The sequence below is a fragment of the Zootoca vivipara genome, chromosome 4, assembly GCF_965207765.1.
Source record: "Zootoca vivipara chromosome 4, rZooViv2.hap1.1, whole genome shotgun sequence".
Taxonomy (NCBI): domain Eukaryota; kingdom Metazoa; phylum Chordata; class Lepidosauria; order Squamata; family Lacertidae; genus Zootoca; species Zootoca vivipara.
This window is the reverse complement of record NC_142587.1, coordinates 103,210,480-103,230,964: the sequence shown is the minus strand read 5'-3', so window position 1 is coordinate 103,230,964 and position 20,485 is coordinate 103,210,480. Positions and strand designations below refer to the sequence as shown.

The 20,485-nt window shown below is 51.9% G+C and overlaps 2 protein-coding genes across 3 annotated transcripts in view; both read right to left on the bottom strand.

Annotated features, from left to right (window-relative positions):
* Positions 1 to 19,476, bottom strand: part of DNHD1 (dynein heavy chain domain 1) — a 44,980-nt gene extending 25,504 nt beyond the window's left edge. For both annotated transcript variants that reach the window (XM_088668892.1, XM_088668893.1), the window contains exons 1-12: positions 15,411 to 19,476; positions 13,497 to 14,175; positions 13,213 to 13,404; positions 12,675 to 12,878; positions 11,688 to 11,798; positions 11,416 to 11,572; positions 10,195 to 10,446; positions 3,812 to 3,955; positions 3,522 to 3,612; positions 2,426 to 2,694; positions 812 to 1,055; positions 572 to 729 (exon numbers count right to left, since the gene is read on the bottom strand). In XM_088668892.1, coding sequence (XP_088525018.1) covers positions 572 to 729; positions 812 to 1,055; positions 2,426 to 2,694; positions 3,522 to 3,612; positions 3,812 to 3,955; positions 10,195 to 10,446; positions 11,416 to 11,572; positions 11,688 to 11,798; positions 12,675 to 12,878; positions 13,213 to 13,404; positions 13,497 to 14,175; positions 15,411 to 15,441 — 2,532 coding nt within the window. In that variant the 5' untranslated portion in view covers positions 15,442 to 19,476. The remainder of the gene's footprint in view (positions 1 to 571; positions 730 to 811; positions 1,056 to 2,425; positions 2,695 to 3,521; positions 3,613 to 3,811; positions 3,956 to 10,194; positions 10,447 to 11,415; positions 11,573 to 11,687; positions 11,799 to 12,674; positions 12,879 to 13,212; positions 13,405 to 13,496; positions 14,176 to 15,410) is intronic.
* Positions 19,477 to 19,598: 122 nt separating this feature from the next.
* On the bottom strand, positions 19,599 to 20,484 carry TIMM10B (translocase of inner mitochondrial membrane 10B). The gene is made up of 3 exons (XM_060274025.2): positions 20,436 to 20,484; positions 20,137 to 20,232; positions 19,599 to 20,046 (listed from the first exon to the last, which is right to left on the bottom strand). Exons 1-3 carry the CDS (start codon positions 20,457 to 20,459, stop codon positions 19,840 to 19,842), a joined length of 327 nt encoding a protein of 108 aa, XP_060130008.2. The 5' UTR covers positions 20,460 to 20,484; the 3' UTR covers positions 19,599 to 19,839.
* Position 20,485: the final 1 nt, after the last annotated feature.

Sequence of the window (20,485 nt, the reverse complement as noted above, 5' to 3'; positions counted from 1 at the left end):
CCAAGGTTACCTGCATATTCCTGGAGGACTGACTTTGCTGCCCGTCTTCATATTCCTGATCAACTGTGATGAGGGAGAGATCTTCAAATGGAGTCTGTTCCTCGTCTTCCATGTTAAGGGAGAGCACTTCAAATCGATTGTGTAGTTCTAAACCCTCAGAGCGATCCCTGGGCCTTCTACTTCTATGAGTCACGTTCCTCCATACATCTGGCTCCTGTGTTGGGGAACTGACCTCCTCCTCAGGGATGCCCCCTGTCTCCTCCTTGGTGCAGACAGTGCGCTCTGCTGCATCCAAGAAAAGCTCCAGCTCTTTAATTCCCTGGAGCGTAGATACACGGGCCTGAAGCTGCTGGACCTTGTCTTCTAGTAGGTCAACTAACTTGCAATTGCTGCAGGTGTAGCTGCCTACACACAACCTGGAGATGTGCAGGAAAGGTATAACATGGAAACAGTGAATCTGCACCTTAACTGAAGGCGGGAGCTGAAGATTCCCAGATGGCCATGGATACTAGCCAAGGCAAGGGCCTTTCTGCCTCCCTGCCTGCAAGGTGGGGAGGGGGAGCAATCCTACCTTCTGGGAGCACTTGGCAATGGTGAAGATGTCGGTGCCAACATTCATGTAGAGTTGCAGAACACTGGACAGCTCGGCAATTAGCTTCTCACTCCGCTGTGCAGTCTCGCTCAGCAGCAAGGACAGGATGTCCTCGTTGATGGAGGCCAGGAGAGGCACTGCAAGAACAGAGCAGGCTGGGAAATGGCCCCCCAGTAGAGCAGGCCTGGTCCCTTGCTCCCACCCCTCCCCAGCACGTACAGAGGTCCTGATGAATGCCGCTGCAGTCCACTAAGAGAAGGAGGTTGTGTGTGATGACCACATGTGGCACCTGCTGGACCTGGGCCACCCACGTGCGCAGCTTGAGGATGTGGTTCACGTACTCCTCGGCCGGCCAGCTCTTCATGCTTTCCAGCTGGCTACGGCTCCAGTTGTGCACAAAGTTGTAGATCTCGCCCAGCCAGGTGTACTCTCGGCACAACAGCTCTGTCTCGGTTAGGGCCATCTGTGGGTGGGGAAAGGGGGCAGCACTCAGCTGAGGCCTTTGCCATGCTGGACCCGGCCCCAGCCCTCTGACCCACGAGTCAGGGCTGCCAGAAAGCTCTCACCACTTCCCCATGAGATGTCAGGGCCTGCCTCTCCCCAGACCCCAGGATTCAGGAAGAAGCCAACATGCTCCCACCTCCCGGGAGTTCTGGTCACGGAGTGCAAAAAAAGATAAATGTTTTGGGTCTTTATGATTTTAGCAATAATGTGTCTCAAAATTGTATTTTTTAAAGCATTCCTTATTGTCGGCTTGCCTGTGGAAGCACTCCGTGGAGCACACTGGCCCTTTGGGGATTTCGAACTTGTTGGACTCCATGTCCTGTTTGAGAGGGTTACCTCTTGGGGGAACCTTTCCTTGTCCTTCCTATAGAGTGTGTATGTAGAGACAAGGGTGCCCCCCTGGTTCTCTCTTCTAAGACCAAGCCCTCCATGTTTTCTCCTGCTCTGGACGAATGGATTGAAGTGACAAGAAAGAGGATTCCAAGTAAACATCAGAAAGAACTTCCTGACAGTGAGAGCTGTTTGACAGAGGAACAAGCTCCCTCGGGAGGTTGCAGGCTCTCCTCCTTTGGAGGTTTTTTTTAGCAGAGGTTGGATGGCCGTCTGCCATGGATGCTTTAATTGAGATTCCTGCATGGCAGGGGGTTGGACTGGATGACCCTCAGGGTCCCTTCCCTCTCTACAATTCTATTGCAATTGTGGTGTTTCTCTCTTCCCCCAAGTAGTTTTTGTACTCTCTGAGTTGCTATCCTGCATTGGTTGGATAATGGTCCTCTGTATGTCCCAGATCCTTCTCTACCAGCAAAGCAAATGGGCAGGACGGAATCGGCATGGAATCTGAGGCAAAAGAACTGAGTGCAACGTGGAAAGAGGCAGCTCTGGAGCAACAGGGCCTGCCCTTGTCCCTTTGCTATACTATTGCCAATGAGGTCCTGCTCAGCTCACCAAAGATTGGGCCCCAGGCTGGTCCAAATTCACTGGTGCTGGGTAAGTTCCTGGACAAAGCGATCGAAGCCCCTGCCCCAAACCCTGGCTGCAACAGCTCCCTATGCTAGCCAGGCAGAACCACAGCGGGGGGCTGTCAAGCCTGGAACCAGCCCCAGCTCAGCCCCCACTTCCTGACAGTAAGAGCTGTTTGGCAGTGGAATTTGCTGCCAAGGAGTGTGGTGGAGTCTCCTTCTTTGGAGGTCTTTAAGCAGAGGCTTGACAGCCATCTGTCAGGAATGCTTTGATGGTGTTTCCTGCTTGGCAGGGGGTTGGACTGGATGGCCCTTGTGGTCTCTTCCAACTCTAGGATTCTATGATTCTATGATTCCAGCGGGCACTCACCGTGAGCATGGCACGCAGCTTCTCCGTGGCCTCCTGGATGATGCGGTCTGACCTCAGGTCCTTCTCCAATTGCTCCCGTGACAGCAAGGGGTACATGCCCTTCAGCCGGTGGCCAATGACCTCCAGGCCACCATACACCTTCACGTCCATCTGATATACCAGCTGGGGCTTCTCCCCGCAGAGCTCGGCTGTCGACAGCCGCTTGGGCTGCAGGAGGGGCTCCAGGGAGCCCTGCTGGGGAATGGGGCCCCCACTGCTCACATCTGCAGCTGCAGGGGAGGAGAGCAAGTGGAAAAGAAGGTGACCCACCCCTCAAATCTGTAGTTCCACAAGATGGCAAATGCACCACAAAAGCAGAGCACATACAACAAGGCAAGCTCAAGGTTCACACCCACACCATACATTGAAAGCACTCTTAGATCCCTTTCAGTCATAGAATCATAGAGTTGGAAGAGACCACAAGGGCCATCCAGTCCAACCCCCTGCCAAGCAGGAAACACCATCAAAGCATTCTTGACATATGCCTGTCAAGCCTCTGCTTAAAGACCTCCAGAGAAGGAGACTCCACCACACTCCTTGGCAGCAAATTCCACTGCCGAACAGCTCTTACTGTCAGGAAGTTCTTCCTAATGTTTAGGTGGAATCTTCTTTCTTGAAGTTTGAATCCATTGCTCCGTGTCCGCTTCTCTGGAGCAGCAGAAAACAACCTTTCTCCCTCCTCCATATGACATCCTTTCATATATTTGAACATGGCTATCATATCACCCCTTGACCTTCTCTTCTCGTGGCTTTTCTTCCAGGAATACTGGGAACTGTACTTCCCTAAGCATGCTGGGACCTCTCACAGAGCTAGTTCCCAAGACCCTTCATCAATTACAGTTCCCAGGATTCATAGGGTGGGGGGAAGTGGTGTAAGGGGGCTTTCAAGGCATGGTGTGGATGTGGATGGAGCAAGGAGCTGGCCTAGGTTTGGTGTCACTTCTGGAGAGGCCCAGTCCAACCCCCCAACCCCACCCCTTGAGCAGCCCCCATGAGAGCCCAAGGAGGCCAGGCAAGGGGCCATTGGGTTGGGGGGCTCTTCCCCTCCCTGGCTTACCACTTGGCTGGGCTGCACGATGCTCAGCTTCAGATGCGGTGCTCTGAGGCTTCTCTGGAGGCGCTGTCCCCTCACTTTTGACCCGAGTCGTCTGAAGGGAACAGAAAGTCTACTCAGCTGGTGGGGCAAAGCCCCCTCCCAAACACTTCTGGGCAGCCCCTGCCACCTACTGCATGGAAATGTGGCAAGCGCAAGGCACAAGAGGCCAGGAAGTTGTGGGGTGGAGGGAGAGAGAGAGGGAGGGAGGAGGGACCCTCCTTGCATGGTCTTTGACCAGGAAGCTGACCCACCTGCAGGACGGACTCCAAGACCGTATTCACGGCCCCCAGCAGGCAGTCCTCCAGCTCCTTGTGGGAGGGGAAGAGCATGAGCTGCTTGTCGGCGCCAAAGACCAGGTGCACCTGGAGGACTGCTTTCCGCTTGATGCCATCGGCCTGCAGGGAGACCCCAAGCGGCAGGTGAAAAGGCTTCTGGCGCCCTAGACATGTTAAGTGTACGGTAACTATTTCATTGGACCTGAATTGGACCAGACATGGGTTGGAGCTCAACGTTGAGCCTACCAAGTGGCAAGAGTGAAGAGACAGCAAAGAGGACCTTCCTCACCAACCACCTCTATTGCATCTGCAGAAAACAGCAGCAGGAGACTCTTTCAAGTGGTTCACAATCGAACGAAACCGCCTTCACCATTGGGGCATGGGAAGGACCCCAAGATCTCCGGCAATGATTTCGCAAAGTGTTTTGCAGATCAAGTTACTCAGATTCGGAAAGAGGTTGACTCCACTGTGGGAGCAGGGCCAGGGCGGGAGAGTGCTAGAGTCCTGTCTGGTCAAGTTGCATGGGATCAATTCCAATCTGTTACCTCTGAGGATGTGGACAGGCTGCTTGGACGAGTGAAACCAACCACCCGACTCCTTGATCCTTGCCCATCCTGGCTCATAAAAGTGAGCAGGGAAGGGCTGGCAATGGGCTCCGCTGGGAGGCGAAGGCTTCCCTTCGTGAGGGAGCCTTCCCAGACCCACTGAAAGAGGCAGTCATTAAGCCACTTCTTTTTTTAAAAAAACAACTTCCTTGGACCCGGCCAATATGGCCAACTATCGCCCAGTCTCAAAACTTCTATTCTTGGGCAAGGTGATTGAGTGGGTGGTTGCTGAACACTCTAAGCACGCCTGGAGGATGTGGACCATTTGGATCCCTTCCAATCGGGATTCAGGCCCCATCACAGGACTGAAACTGCCTTGGTCACGCTGGTTGATGATCTCCAGTGAGCTAAGTACAAGGGTGAAAGCTGTTTCCTAGTTCTTCTGGATCTCTCAGCAGCCTTTGATACCATCAACCATGACATCCTTCTGGACTGTCTAGAGGGGTTGGGAGCTGGGGGAACTGTTATACAGTGGTTCCTCACCTTCCTCCTGGGCTGTGTTCAGAAAGTGGTGGTGGGGGATGAGTGTTCGGACCCCTGGGCTCTCACTTGTGGGGTGCCTCTGTTAGCATAAATCCTCTGCATGGCACAGATGCTGCATGTGGATGAATGTTTACTTTATGTGATTGCTGTAACTTTCCCACACAGGAGCTCAAGCTGTAACCTGATCTCCTGTCATGTGATGTTCTTTGTTCTGTTTCTACTTTCATCTTTCTTCTGAACTGGAGAGTGATGGCCGAACACACACTCTCTGAATAAACGTAGATTAGCACCTACGATTGTTTGCTGTCTTCTTTACCGAAGCCAGTGGCAGTAGTAAGAATATTGGTGATTTACACCCCAATATTCCAACAGTGGTAGCAGAGGATGGTTGCGATCCATCGACCTCTGAAAAGCGTGAAAACAGGCACGTAATCAGGCCTCAATCTGCAGCAGCTGATCCTGAGGAATTTCGCCTGCTTGGGAGTCACCGGTTCCTGCGTTCCAGGGGAGGAAAAGCACGGATAGTCTGCGTTCCTTATCACCGGAGCAGTGAGTAACCGGGACTGATTTATAGCGGCAATAAAACCTCTAAAGCGGCAGCTTAATTGCAGATGCCTGCCGAAAGCCTAATTTGCAGCTTCTTTGTACTTTGAAGTCAGAAGCTAGCAGCACGCTTACAGAAGCAAGATGGCTAAGGCCGGGGATTCAGATCAAACACCCAAGAGTTTGTGTCCTTTGTTAAATGACTCAAATTATGCAACGTGGAGTGTTAAAATGGAATGTGTTCTTATCCGGCAAGGACTTATTGAGTTGATTCAGAACGCACCGCCCGTTTTGCCAGGCCACAGGTGGTTGAATCGCAACGCACAGGCAAGGGCAACAATAGTTCTGCATTTGGACCCATCACAGCTGGTTCATATTCGGAACTTAGATAATGTTTATGATGTTTGGACTCATCTTCGGGACGAGCACCTTAGGTTGCGCGCCGGATCAACAATGTTATACTTTCAGAGATTAATTAATTTGCGTCTGAAGGAGGGAGGAGACCTGAGAGCCCATTTGCATCAGATGCGTCAACTACGCCAGGAGCTAGTTGACAGAAACGTCAATTTGGATGACGACATTTATTGCTTTACAGTGCTAAATAGCCTTCCCAAGTCCTATAATGCTATTGCAGCCCAGCTGGGGGCTCAAGACCCTCAGCAAATGACTGCAGCAGGAATTTATGCTTCATTGCTTAATGAGGAGGACAGGACCCGCGCACAGGCGGAGGCCAACGGGGAGCGCTACTCACCCTCACCTGGGGCATCTGCAGAGACTGCACAAGCCCTTAAAACTGTGGTCAGATGCCAGTTATGCAATATTCCTGGGCACACAGCCAAGACATGCAGACGACCCCAGAAGGACTCAGGAAGTCAACAACAGGCTTCTGGGCCTAAGGGGCGAGGCAGCAGCGGTAGCAGCAGCAGCAGCGGCGGCGGCAGCAGCAAGGGCCCTACTGCACGCAAAATGCTTGTAATGCTCACTCAGCTTGATGACCAAGAAGACGACGGGTCTTATCTGATCATAGATTCGGGATCTTCGCACCATATGGTGAACGACAAGAGACTGTTCCAGACTTTCGAGAAGCTGGACTCCATCGTGTCACAGGCAGATGGCAATTCTTTGAAATCCATTGGAAAAGGAACTATTTTTCTGAAATCTCTAAATTTGAGTATCAGTAATGTGTATCTTGTTCCAGAGCTGAAGCAAAACCTTTTCAGTGTTTCTCAAATTGATGAAAAGGGGTTTGAGCTGTGTTTTCACAGGGGCACCTGTGTGATTTCTAAAGATGGAGAAGTTCTTTTGACGGGACACAGAGACAAAGATAACCTTTTCAGATTATCTTATGATAAAAGTGATGCATGTTTTACTGTTGTTGATGATTGTTTGACAGGTCCAGAGGAGCCTAAGCAGACACAGAAGCAACCAACCAAGACAGGCCTAACACGTTGTTTCCAAATTGTTTCTGCAGGTGTATTTGGTCCTTTGCCAGAGTCCCTTGGCAAGGCAAAATTTTATCTTCTGATAACTGACCACTTCTCTAAGTATACGTGGTTTTATCCTCTGCAAAAGCCTCAGCAGGCTATTGTGAAATTTTCTGAATTTCATGCTAAGGTTGAACTGAAACATGGTTGTAAAATTGAATGTTTATTGACCAATGACATTCCTCTTTTTACTTCACAGGAGTTTCAAGCTTTTTTTGATGACAAAGGCATTCACCACAAGTTTGCCAAAACCCAGGCAGCTTGGGACAAAAGCTTATGTGTTAAGGTTAACACTGAGTTAGAAGCAGGCATGCAGGCGCAACTGCTGAGTTCAGGATTGTCTGAACAACTGTGGGCTGAAAGCATCTCATTTTTCCTTTACCAGTGGCTCAGACAGGTTCCTAAAGGACAGAAGAGTTCTCCTTATGAGATTCTGTTCCAACAAAAGCCTGATGTGAGCAACACTAAGGTTTTTGGAACCAAAATGTGGGTGGCTTCGCTTGAGGGCAAGCCAGTCCAAGGCATTCTATTGGGTTTTGAGGAAGGTCAATACAGAGTTATGTTGCTTTCTTCCAATGAGGTGATTCTTACTCAAGAGGTAGAACACACTCCTACGCCACAAGAAACATATGTTCTTGATGAATTTCCCATAGGTGCCAATGATTTTGATGATTCCTACACTGACACAAGTTGTAGTGATAATGATTCCTTTGCTGAAGGCTCTACCCCGAGTAGCTCTGACACAGGGGAGACAGTCATACACAAAGGAACTCATGCTGTTTTTAACAGACCATCATCGGATGATGAAAAAGTGCTTGAAGCACTAGATCCACTGTTTACCATTGGTATGAGTTCTCCCAAAAGTCCTGAGGGGGAGAATCTCACTAAACAGGATTTGCACCTCTCACGCAGGTCTGAGAGGATTAGAAGAGGACCCAAGAGGTATTCTCAGGAGTTTGCCAACACAGCAATTGCAAATTTAGCTGTGCTTAGAACTCCAAAACAGGCAGCAGTGACACAGGCTAAGCCACAACAACAGGTTGTCAAACGCAACACTGTTTCTGTCAACAGAGCAACTGCTCTGGTCCCCTGGAAGCCAAAGCTGGTCAATCCAGTCTCAGAGAGTTCCACAGCAGGAAAGTCCTATTTTGTTTATGACAACTGTCTGTTCACTTCTCTTAATGATGCTCTCACATTTGCATCTTTTTCCATTTCAGGATTCAGGGGAGATGTTAGCATAAATCCTCTGCATGGCACAGATGCTGCATGTGGATGAATGTTTACTTTATGTGATTGCTGTAACTTTCCCACACAGGAGCTCAAGCTGTAACCTGATCTCCTGTCATGTGATGTTCTTTGTTCTGTTTCTACTTTCATCTTTCTTCTGAACTGGAGAGTGATGGCCGAACACACACTCTCTGAATAAACGTAGATTAGCACCTACAATTGTTTGCTGTCTTCTTTACCGAAGCCAGTGGCAGTAGTAAGAATATTGGTGATTTACACCCCAATATTCCAACAGCCTCAGGGTTCTGTCCTCTCCCCCATGCTTTTTAACATCTATATGAAGCCACTGGGAGAGATCATCAGGGGGTTTGGGCTGGGTGTTCATCAGTATGCGGATGATACCCAGATTTACCTCTAGTTTAAATCAGAACCAGTGAAGGCGGTGAAGGTCCTGTGTGAGTATCTGGAGGCGGTTGGAGGATGGATAGTGGCTAACAGATTGAGGCTGAATCCTGATGAGACAGGAGTACTGTTTTTTGGGGGGGGGCAGAGGGTGGGGGGGTGTGGAGGACTCCCTGGTCCTGAATAGGGGAAACTGTGCCCCTGAAGGACCAGGTGTGCAGCCTGGGAGTCATTTTGGACTCACAGCTGTCCATGGAGGCACAGATCAATTCTGTGTCCAGGGCGGCTGCCTACCAGCTCCATCTGGTACGCAGGCTGAGACCCTACCTTCCTGCGGACTGCCTCGCCAGAGTGGTGCATGCTCTAGTTATCTCCCACTTGGACTACTGCAATGCACTCTGTGTGGGTCTACCTTTGAAGGTGACCCGGAAACTACAACTAATCCAGAATGCGGCAGCTAGACTGGTGACTGGGAGCGGCCGCCGAGACCACATAACACCGGTCTTGAAAGACCTACATTGGCTCCCAGTACGTTTCCGAGCACAATTCAAAGTGTTTGTGCTGACCTTTAAAGCCCTAAACAGCATTGGTCCAGTATACCTGAAGGAGCATCTCCACCCCCATCGTTCTGCCCAGACACTGAGGTCCAGCTTTGAGGGCCTTCTGGTGGTTCCCTCACTTCAAGAAGCAAAGTTACAGGGAACCCGGCAGAGGGCCTTCTTGGAAGTGGTGCCCGCCCTATGGAATGCCCTCCCATCAGATGTCAAGGAAATAAACAGTTCTCTGACATCTGAAGGCAGCCCTGTTTAGGGGAGCTTTTAATGTTTGATGTTTTATTGTGTTTTTAATATTCTGTTGGAAGCCGCCCAGAGTGGCTGGGAAGGCCTGGGCAGATGGGCGGCGTATAAGTAATAAAGTATTATTATTATTATTATTATTATTATTATTATTATTATTATTATTAACAAATGCACAGTATTAATAACCTCAGTAAGGCAGGGCTATGTATAGTTAAAGCTATGGTTTTCCCAGTAGTGATGTATGGAAGTGAGAGCTGGACCATAAAGAAGGCTGATCGCCGAAGAATTGATGCTTTTGAATTATGGTGCTGGAGGAGACTCTTGAGAGTCCCATGGACTGCAAGAAGATCAAACCTCTCCATTCTGAAGGAAATCAGCCCTGAGTGCTCACTGGAAGGACAGATCCTGAAGCTGAGGCTCCAATACTTTGGCCACCTCATGAGAAGAGAAGAATCCTTGGAAAAGACCCTGATGTTGGGAAAGATTGAGGGCACTAGGAGAAGGGGACGACAGAGGACAAGATGGTTGGACAGTGTTCTCGAAGCTACGAACATGAGTTTGACCAAACTGTGGGAGGCAGTGCAAGACAGGAGTGCCTGGCGTGCTCTGGTCCATGGGGTCACGAAGAGTTGGACACGACTAAACGACTAAACAACAACAACAAGGCAGGGCATCCTGTCTGCTCCGCAAACAAACTCTGGAGGCCTACCCTGAATCCCCTGCTGGAGTAGAAGCTGGAAACCCCAACAGGCCCTGCCCCCCACCCCCACCCTACCACCCACCCACCCAGAGCAGGTATCCCTGGGGTACGGGACCTTCATGGTGTCATAGATAAATGTGCTGACTTCCTCTTGCATTGCAGAGACCAGGTTCTGGCAGAGGAGGAGGTTCACCAGCAGGGCCAGGAAGCCCAGCCTCTGCAGCCAGTGTTCGGTGATCTGCAGGCGGTGCTGCAACTTCTCAAAGTCGATGCGCTGCTTGTACAGGGAAGCCTTGGTGATGTACAGCTTGTAGCTTTGCACCTGCTGCTGCAGCCCATGCACCATCCTGTAGGTGTCATCTCGGACCTGCCAGACCAAGACATGCAAAGGTCAATGATGCCACCGCTGGGGTGCAGCAGCCAGGCAGGCAGGCACCTCACCTCACCTCACCTCACCTCAGGCAGAATGATCTTCAGCAGGTGCATGCATTCAGATCCACTTGGCTGATTGCCTGCCTAACTTCACACAAGGGCAACCTGACTGCACACTTTCAAAGGAGCCCAGCCATTCCCTGGATGAAGCAGGATGGCCCAAGTCACTCACTGGGCAACTTGCAGTCTTGAACCCGGGTGTCACTAGCAGTTCTCTCAAGAACGTCATGGAAGGGATTCTGGGGGCTCAAACCTTCATGGGCTTTGCTGGGTAAAAACAGCAAATGTGCCCAGAAACAAGAACATCAGAAGATGTTTTTGTTTTACTCTGTGTTCTCGTTTTGTATTGTTATGTTGTGACGTGCCCTGTGATCTTCAGATGAAGGGCAACATACAAATTTAATGAATATAAATAGATAATAAAGGAATGAACCAGGACATCAAGGTGGTGTACAACAAAATATAAGATGACAAGCGGAAAAAAAATCCATTAAAGCAACAGGAGAAAAACAAAAATTGGCTCAACTTGGAAAAGTTGAAGTGACTGACTAGACCTGTTGGCATAACAAGGTCTTCAGGAGATGTCTGAAAATTAGCAGGGAAGATTCCTGGCTAATCCCTGCCCTTAGCAGGCACCCCCAGACTTCGGCCCTCCAGATGTTTTGGACTACAATTCCCATCTTCCCCAACCACTGGTCCTGCTAGCTAGGGATCATGGGAGTTGTAGGCCAAAACATCTGGAGGGCTGCAGGTTTGACATGCCTGCCTTAGAGGATTCTACAGCCTGGGACGGGAAGCATCTCCCAGCAGCCCCTAGGGATTTTACCCCAGCCTTTGCCAGAGGGAGTGTGGGCTCCCAGCTCCTGCACAGCCGAGGGATACTGCTTGAGGCCCTGGTGCTCACCCACTGCAAGACAGAAGAGCAGAGCTGGAGGAATTTGCGGAGCAATCCTTGGGCATTTCTGTTCTCCTGGGCCAGGGAGCGTTTGAGCTCGGAGAAGGTGTAACACTTGACTCTGCTTCTGGGCAGCCAGTGGATGGAGTGCAGCTGCAGCAGCAGCCTGCAAAGGGAAGACACGAAAGAGCTGCCAGGGCCAAGGAACAAGAGAGGCCCCCCAAGGGGGAGCAGGTCCCCCCACTCCTGGGGTCCAGGACCTCCCCACCCCCCGGACTCACCTGGAGATGTGAAGAAGAGCAAGCCCAAAGTGGGGCACCAAGTGGAGGAGCTGCAAACTCAGCTTCTCCCGGCACTTCAGGTAATGCAAGTGCTTGACGTTGACGAACCAACTGGCGGATGGGTGGGAGAGATGATGATAATAATAATAATAATAATAATAATAATAATAATAATAATAATTGTAAACACACACACACCCCATCTGGCTGAGTCTCCCCAGCCACTCTGGGCGGCTCCCAATCGAATATTAAAACAATACAGCATTAAATAATAAAAACTTCCCTAAACAGGGCTACCTTCAGGTGTCTTTTAAAAATAGGATAGCTGCTTATTTCCTTGACATCTGTTGGAAGGGCGTTCCACAGGGCGGGTGCCACTACCGAGAAGGCCCTCTGTCTGGTTCCCTGTAACCTCACTTCTCGCAATGAGGGAACCGCCAGAAGGCCCTCGGTGCTGGATCTCAGCGTCCGGGCTGAATGATAGGGGTGGAGACGCTCCTTAAGCTATAGAGCACCGAGGCTGTTTAAAGGTCAACACCAACACTTTGAATTGTGATTGGAAATGTACTGGGAGCCAATGTAGATCTCTCAGGACTGGTGTTATGTGGTCCCGGCGGCCGCTCCCAGTCACCAGTCTAGCTGCCACATTCTGGATTAATTGCAGTTTCCGGGTCACCTTCAAAGGTAGCCCCATGTAGAGCGCATTGCAGTAATCCAAGCGGGAGATAACCAGAGCATGCACAATATATTTATACCCCGCCCATCTGGCTGGGTTTCCCCAGGCACTCTGGGCGGCTCCCAACAGAATATTAAAAGCACAATAAAACGAGAGAGAGAGAGAGAGAGAAATGTGCCGCTGAGACTGGGAAAGCCGCGCTCTGCCTTTGCTTTCTTGCGGCGGCAACAGCAACCCAGACCCGCCACACAACGCAGGAGGACAACACCCGCATCCCTTTGGCCTGGCACCTCTTCGCCACCCCCCCTTACCGGACAAAGGCTTTGCGGACCAAGAAAAGCCGGAAGAAGGGGATGTACTGCAGCAGCTGCCACAGCACGGCCTGCCGGTGCAAGTCGCCCAGGGAAAAGGCCTCTGACCCTTCCTCAGGGTGCACATGCAGCACTCCAAAAGGGGAGAAAATGTAGTGCTGAGGGTTGGCCAGACGCTTGGGAACAGCCACCAGGTCATAAGGCCTGCAAAAAAAAGAGGGGGGGGAGATGCAGGAGTCCTCCAAGGGAGCCCCTTCACCAACCCCCAGAGAAACAAGGCAGGGTACCCTCGTCCCCTTGGCTCCATCCTGCCCTCTCTGCTGTCCGGGCTTCTCCTGGAAGCTCCAGGAAATGACACAGAAACTCCGGAAGCTGCCTTATTTGCCAAGCCAGACCATGATGGGTCTATCGAGTAAGACAGGGCTGGGCAGACAGAGCAGAATTCTCCTCCTCTGCCCCCCGAAGCAAAGGAGGGAGGGAGGGAGGGGGACCCACTTCCATGATGGGATTGGCAGCCAGGGCAAGAAACCAGGGGTACCTGAAGTGCCGGTTCTGGGCAACGTTGAAGTAGATGAAACTGATTTTCCCCAAATGGCGCTTCCTTGCAAAGAGCTCCGCTGCCTCCAGACTCGTCACTATTTCTCGGTCTCCTCTGTCTCCTGCTGCCACAGATCTCTTCTTGGGCACTTTGGGTGGTGCTGGGCTTTCTTTGCGTGGCTCCAGGGAGGGCCTGCATCAAAATTGGTAAGAAATGTCTGTAAGACATTTGTTGGCAGAAACGCCCAGGGGTGAGCCAAGATGGCTTGGGGAGGCCTTACTTACCCTGCAGCTCGGCTTGGCATAGCACAGGGGTATTCTGTTGGCACATCTGCAGCTAGAGTTAGAGGCATGAGGCCAAGGCTGCCAGGTCGGGGCGTCTCCTCTTGAGCCACCTCCCTGCCGACTTGCCCCACACATCTCTGCAGCTCCTGGAGGGACACGGGCTCTGGCTGCAGCATGCCAGAGGCCCCAGCCGCTACCCATTCCGTCGCAAAAGGGTAGGGTTGGCCCACAAAGACTGGCTCTCTGCTGGAGGGCAGCCGCTTGGCTATTTCCTTCGGCTCTCGGGGGCAAAATTCTCGTGGGTCAGCCCACAACACAGCACAGTCCATGGGGAAGGCCCGCCAGATGGACCCCAGAATATCTAGGTCGGAAACCATGGCCTGGCTGCTGCGGAACTGAAAATAGAGGCCCTCCAGGTAGGGGGCCAGCTCTGCCCGCCTCGACAGCAGCTGCTGGAAGGGGGCAATCAGGCGCAGCGCATCCATCATGCGCAGCCAGGCCCGGCGACTGCTTCTCTCCAGGACCGTACGGAAGATGGCGGTCAGCTCCGCCACAAGCGCGTCCACATCCTTGGGCTCCGCATGCCCAGCCTCCTGGATCTGGGTAGCCAGGCGGTGCCGGAGGGCGTGGGCCCAGGAATGGTCCTGCTGCTGGGCTGGGCTGCTGGACACCTGCCTGCCTGCAGAGAGACACAAAGGTGATGAATGAGGATCACCTCAGAGCAGCCCTCTTCAGGTGTGGGAGAGCACAGCCAGGAAAGGGGGCCCTCTAGGGATGAGCAATAGGGGCCTTCAACACCAGGCGAGGACATTTCTCCCCCTTTGCACAGTCATCGCCACCCCAACCTGCAAGCCGTGGGATTCATGGGGTTGCAGTGCTTGCCCATGGCTGGGGTTCCTGAGAGTGAGGGACAGACAGGGGAGACTCTGGTGCCTTTATGATAAAGGTAAAGGTAAAGGGACCCCTGACCATTAGGTCCAGTCATGACCGACTCTGGGGTTGTGGTGCTCATCTCGCGCTATTGGCCAAGGGAGCCGGCATACAGCTTCCAGATCATGTGGCCAGCATGACAAAGCCGCTTCTGGCGAACCAGAGCAGCACATGGAAACGCCGTTTACCTTCCCGCCAGAGTGATACCTATTTATCTACTTGCACTTTGAGGTGCTTTCGAACTGCTAGGTTGGCAGGATCTGGGACCAAGCAACGGGAGCTCACCCCGTCACAGGGATTCGAACCGCTGACCTTCTGATCAGCAAGCCCTAGGCTCAGTGGTTTAACCACAGCGCCACCTGGGTCCCTCTGGTGCCTTTATGATATATAGGGCTTATTATTGCCACCTGAGCCTAAGACGGAGGGGCTCTGCCTTCCATAGTCCCAACCTTGGAATTAATCATGGCTCTGTCACTCAGCACCTTCAGCTTGCTTCCAGCCCAGCTCACACCCAACTTTCAGGTGTAACAGCCAGGTGAGCAGGGGGCGCTTGGCTTAGGGTTAGAACCACTTTGGGGGTTTTAGGACTTTTATGAAAACAAACAAACAAACAAACAAACAAGGCCCTCTAGTGGTGCATCGGTGAAAGTGCTAGCTCATAGCTAAGGCAGCGTCTGGTCTGGTATCAAAGTGGATGGGGAGCTGCGTGTTGAGATTCCTGCATTGCGGGGGGCTGGACTAGATGACCCTCGGGGATCCCTTCCCACGCGGCAAAGGAACTGGCAGCCGTGCAGCTGCAGCCATGACCTGCCAAGGCCACTTGCCGGACTAGTCCAACCCCTGCACTTCCCGGTCTGCCCCAAGTAGGGCGTGGAGGGGGCTCCAAGGCCGGCGCAAAGAACCAAGAGGGAGAGAGACGCCCCCCCCCGAGGAGCCCGGCGGAAGGACCCTCTGCCCCTGCCCGGGGGGGGGTGCGTCCTTTACTCGGCAGGGCGTCGGGGGCGCAGGGCTCCATGGCGTCGGCGGGGCGAGCGAGGGGCGGCCGAAGGATTCGCCGGGGACTCCGTCGGGGAGGCGAGGGCGCGCGTGGGCGCGTTGCTAGGGGCGCCCAACGGCCGGCGGCGCTCCGTGGCCCCCGGGATGCCTAGACTCGCCCCCCTCCCTTCGGAAAGTCCCGTCCTGGCGGCGGGGGCGGCAGCGGATCCCCCTGCGCCCCCCCGGGGCCGAGTCCGCGCTGCTCTGCGCGCCTGGCAGCCGAGGGCGAGGCGGCGCCGGACTGGACAGCTGGCGCGCAGGGTCTTGTCTGGATGGAAACCCCCTTGCAAAGCTCCTTGCTCCGCTCCAGAGCAGGATCCCGTCCGTCCCTGGATCTCTCCCTGCCCAGGGTTCTGCTCCCAGGCCCAGCCGCCTTGGCATTTCCAGGCTTTCTCGTGGGAAGGCTGGAGTCTTGCCTTGAACCACAGAACTTCTCTAGCCAGAAGCCAATTGAAGCAGTAGCGGTAACGACAACAACAACAATTTATTATTTATACCCCGCCCATCTGGCTGGGTTTCCCCAGCCACTCTGGGCGGCTTCCAACGGAAATATTAAAATACAATAATTTATTAAACATTAAAAGATTCCCTAAACAGGGCTGCCTTCAGACGTCCTCTAAAAGTCTGGTGCCGGTAGTTGTTTTTCTCTTTGACATCTGGTGGGAGGGCGTTCCACAGGGCGAGTAAAAAGATTAAATATGAAAGGAAAGTGGGCCACGTGTAGAGATTTATTGATGGAGGTAGAAAATAAGTTAAAATTGAAATTATTTGAAGAAATGAGAGCTAATGACGGATTGGTTGCAATGTCATCAGTTAAATGATGCGTTCAATGAGGATAAAAAGAAGAATGGTTTTGATACAAGATCCAGGCTGGAGATAGAGCTATTGGATGATAAGAAAAAAATATTATCAAAAATGTACAAATTATTATTGGAATGGCAGACCAAAGATGAAGAGGTGAAAATGGTAATGATACGATGGGCTAAAGAGCTTGGATATAATATTCAGTTAGAATCATGGGAAAAGTTATGGAATGAAGGAAATAAATTCACCACATGTAGTGCATTAAAGGAAAAGGTTATGAAAATGATGTATAGATGGTATCTAACATCAACTAACTTATTAAAATGTACAGTATAGGACAAGAAATAAGGAGTGTTGGAAATGTAATGAAGAAGGGAACTTATATGGGGTGGAATTGTAACAAGGTAAAAGCGTATTGAGAAATGATATATATTGAGTTAAAGAATATGTGTAAGTACACCTTTGTTAAAAAGCCAAAAGCATTTTTATTGGGTCTAGTGGGTGAAAATATGCCATAGGGTGATCAAAAACTGTTTATGTATGCAACAACTGCAGCAAGAATCCTTTTATCCCAAAAATGGAAACCAGAAATACCAACGAAAGAAGAGTGGCAGATGAAGATGAAGGACTTTGCGGAATTGGCGAAGCTGACCGGAAAAATCCGAAACCCATGTGATCAAGCTTTCCAAAAAGACTGGAGTAAATTTATAAAATACTTGAAGGACCATTGTAAGCAATTAACAACCCTAGCATGGTTGTAAGAAGACTTGTAATGGTAATTGTTACTACCCTTTTCTATTTATTTAAAAATTGTGATATTCTGAATGAGAGAAACGTAAAATGGAAAATGCATAAATGCTATGATATACAAATGAATTTTGAAAACCATGAGGCGGGAGGGAGGGAAGTTGACAGGCTCATATGAGCAAAAGAAGTAAAGTGGATAATGAAGATATGTTTAAATATTATAAAATGGAAAATTAATAAAAGTATTATTAAAAAAGAAGGCGTATCTCGTGTTCCTCTTGCCCTCTTCCTGGTCTGACCAGCTCTGATCCAAAAGGCTCAAGGCCATTTCCCATACAAGCAGCTGTAAGTCTGGAAGAGTCAAAGGAAGGTGGGATTCTCCCTGTCTGCATCTGCTGCCCCTCGATACTCCCACAAATGACTGCAGTCCCGTTGGCTTCTGGGAAAAGGGCCAGCGCCACCTTACTGCAACAGTGTGATGCAGCAGCTAAAAAATCCAATGCAATTCTGGGCTGCATCAATAGGAGTATAGCGTCTAGATCTAGGGAAGTAATAGTACCACTGTATTCTGCTCTGGTCAGACCTCACCTGGAGTACTGTGTCCAGTTCTGGGCACCACAGTTCAAGAAGGATACTGACAAGCTGGAACGTGTCCAGAAGAGGGCAAGTAAAATGGTCAAAGGCCTGGAAAAAATGCCTTATGAGGAACGGCTTAGGGAGCTGGGTATGTTTAGCCTGGAGAAGAGAAGGTTAAGGGGTGATATAAAAAATTTCCTTCAGTAGCACCTTAAAGACCAACTAAGTTTTTATTTTGGTATGAGCTTTCGTGTGTTGGTCTTTAAGGTGCTACTGAAGGAAATTTTTTATTTTACTTCGACCCAGACCAACATGGCTACCCACCTGTAAGGGGTGATATGATAGCCATGTTCAAATATATCAAAGGATGTCATATAGAGGAGGGAGAAAGGTTGTTTTCTGCTGCTCCAGAGAAGCGGACATGGCGCAATGGATTCAAACTACAAGAAAGAAGATTCCACCTAGACATTAGGAAGAACTTCCTGACAGTAAGAGCTGTTCGGCAATGGAGTTTGCTACCAAGGAGTGTTGTGGAGTCTCATTTTTTGGAGGTCTTTAAGCAGAGGCTTGACAGGCATATGTCAAGAATGCTTTGATGGTGTTTCCTGCTTGGCAGGGGGTTGGACTGGATGGCCCTTGTGGTCTCTTCCAACTCTATGATTCTACTGTACCAGGTTTCTGGCTCTACGCAGGAATACAGGAGGGAGCTGCCTTATAGAGAGTCGGTGCATTGGCCCATTGCATGGAGCTTAGGTGGCCCCATGGTTTCCCCTGGGAATTAGGGCAACAAAAAACCCATTCCAAATCAGACTGGACATGGGTTAAAGCTCAATGTCCCGCCTACCAAGGGGCAACAGCAACGAAAAAATTCTTGTACAAGCTCTGGTTTTCTCCTCCTTGGTCTACTGCAATGCACTCTATGTGGGTGACTCAGAAACTACAATCTAGAATGCGGCAACTACACTGGTGACTGGGAGCAGCCGCTGGGACCATATTATACCAGTCCTAATGGATTTTCACAGCCTCCCAGTATGTTTCCAAGCACAGTTCAAAGTGTTAGGGCTGACCTGGGCAGCAGGGAGCCTTCTCAGCAGTGGCATCCTCTCTGTGGAATGCCCTTCCATCAGATGCCAAGGAGATAAAGAACTACCCTACTTCTCAAAGACACCTGAAGGCAGCCCTGTATTGGGAGGCTTTTAATGTTTAATATCTCAATGTTTTTCTATTCTGCTGGAAGCTTCCCAGAGTAGATGGGGCAACCCAGTCAGATGGGTGGGGCACAAATAATAAAATTAGTAGCAGTAGTAGTACCAGCCACACTCACAAGCAGCTGCTCTTAGGGGTTCCAGGCAGGGGTCTCTGCGAGTGAGCAGGGATTGAACCCGGGACCTTCTGCATGTACAGCATTTTCCCTGCTCCTGGGCTACGATGGTCCTTCTTGCGAGACCCTTTGGCACAGGACCAGCAAGGCCCTTCCCCCCCCATGTGCCCTGCATTGTGTGCTCTGCTCTTGGAGATCCATGTTTTCTTTTGCCAAATGCTTGATGGAACTGGGGGGTGGGGCACATCTCCAAATGCCACACGGACACCAACCTGCATTTGGTCCACATGAAGCTTCAGGGGTTCACAGCTCATGTGGCACAGTCCACCCACATCCCTTCTCCATGCACACAAGCCACGCTGTGGTTGCCACAGCCCCAGAATTGCCAGCAAGCCCTTTTCTCATGGGCCCACCCTGCTCAGCAGCCACCCTGTCAAATCAGAACTTGGACTAGCAGGCGGTGGAGGGGGAGCTGAACCTGGCGGTGAAGGAGGGAGGGGTGAATGAATGAATGAATGAATGCAGAGGAAGCCTTGCTACTTCCAGCTGCCAACAAAGAAGCTCTGCTCTCAAGCTGGCTGAGGCCACCTCGCCCCAGGGCTCCCTTCAGGCAAGCAGCATGGCAATCCCAAAGAAAAGCACCGCAGAGCACACATCCCAGCACAGCACTCTCACGCCAGCACAAGGTGTCCAAGAAAGTGGTTTTATTGTCCCCAGAAACGGTGTGCTCTGGAGAGATGGGCCTGAGAAGGAGCAGCTGCCCCGTCCAGCCCGGTGCCACGGAGTCCAGTCTCGAGGAGGGCATCTCTCTCTGAGGGCAAGTGGCCTGGCGAGGGGCTCCTTGGAGAGGCAGCCAGGAAGCACCCGGGGCACTGCCATCGGGGACAGCGGGCAGGTGGCGCTGAGAGACCAAGCAGCCCGGAGGTGCCGTCAGGAGGTGCTGACCACGCTGGGCCCCGGCAGGGTGGCGGGCTCGGTGGGCGGCAGGAGGGCCGCTTCCTGGGCCGCTTCCTGGCCGGCAGCCTCGTAGTCGGAGATCCGGCGCTGGACGAGGGAGGGCATGAGGCGGACGTAGGCGGCCATCAGGCGGTGGTTGGAGCGCACCAGCTTCCCCGCGCAGCCGTCCAGGCAGCTCTCCTGCGGGGAGGAGAGAGGGCGCAGGGGTCAGCGCGGCCGCCGGCTCTCGGGGTCCCGGCTCGGCCCTCCCCTCCCCAGGGCAGCGCTCACCTCCTCCCCGGTCAGCGCCCGGTAGTTCAAGTTGGAGACGCACCGCTGGAAGCAGAGCTCCGTCATCTGGTTGTAGGCCAGCAGGAAGTCGCGCAGCTGCAACGACAAGGCCGCGCTGGGACCGAGCGGGGAAGGAAGGAAGGAAGGAAGGAGGACCCCCGGGGCAGCCCCCCGCCGCCGCCCCGCGCATTCCCACGTGTCCCAGGGACGCGTGTCGCCCGGAAGAGAGTCTCCGCGGGCTCGCTGCCTTCCGGCCCCCGCCCGCGCCCCCCCCTCCGCCGCCGCCGCCCGCCTCTCACGCCGCGCAGTTGCTGCTGCTCCATCTTCCTCCTCCTCCTCCTCTTCCTCT

Coding starts and splice junctions, on each gene's coding strand:
- TIMM10B (XM_060274025.2), bottom strand. CDS start 20,459: ATGGAGCAGCAGCAACTGCGCGGC. Junction 20,233..20,435: donor AGCAGCAGCAACTGCGCGGC/GTGAGAGGCGGG, acceptor TTGTCGTTGCAG/CTGCGCGACTTCCTGCTGGC. Junction 20,047..20,136: donor GGGCGCTGACCGGGGAGGAG/GTGAGCGCTGCC, acceptor TCCTCCCCGCAG/GAGAGCTGCCTGGACGGCTG.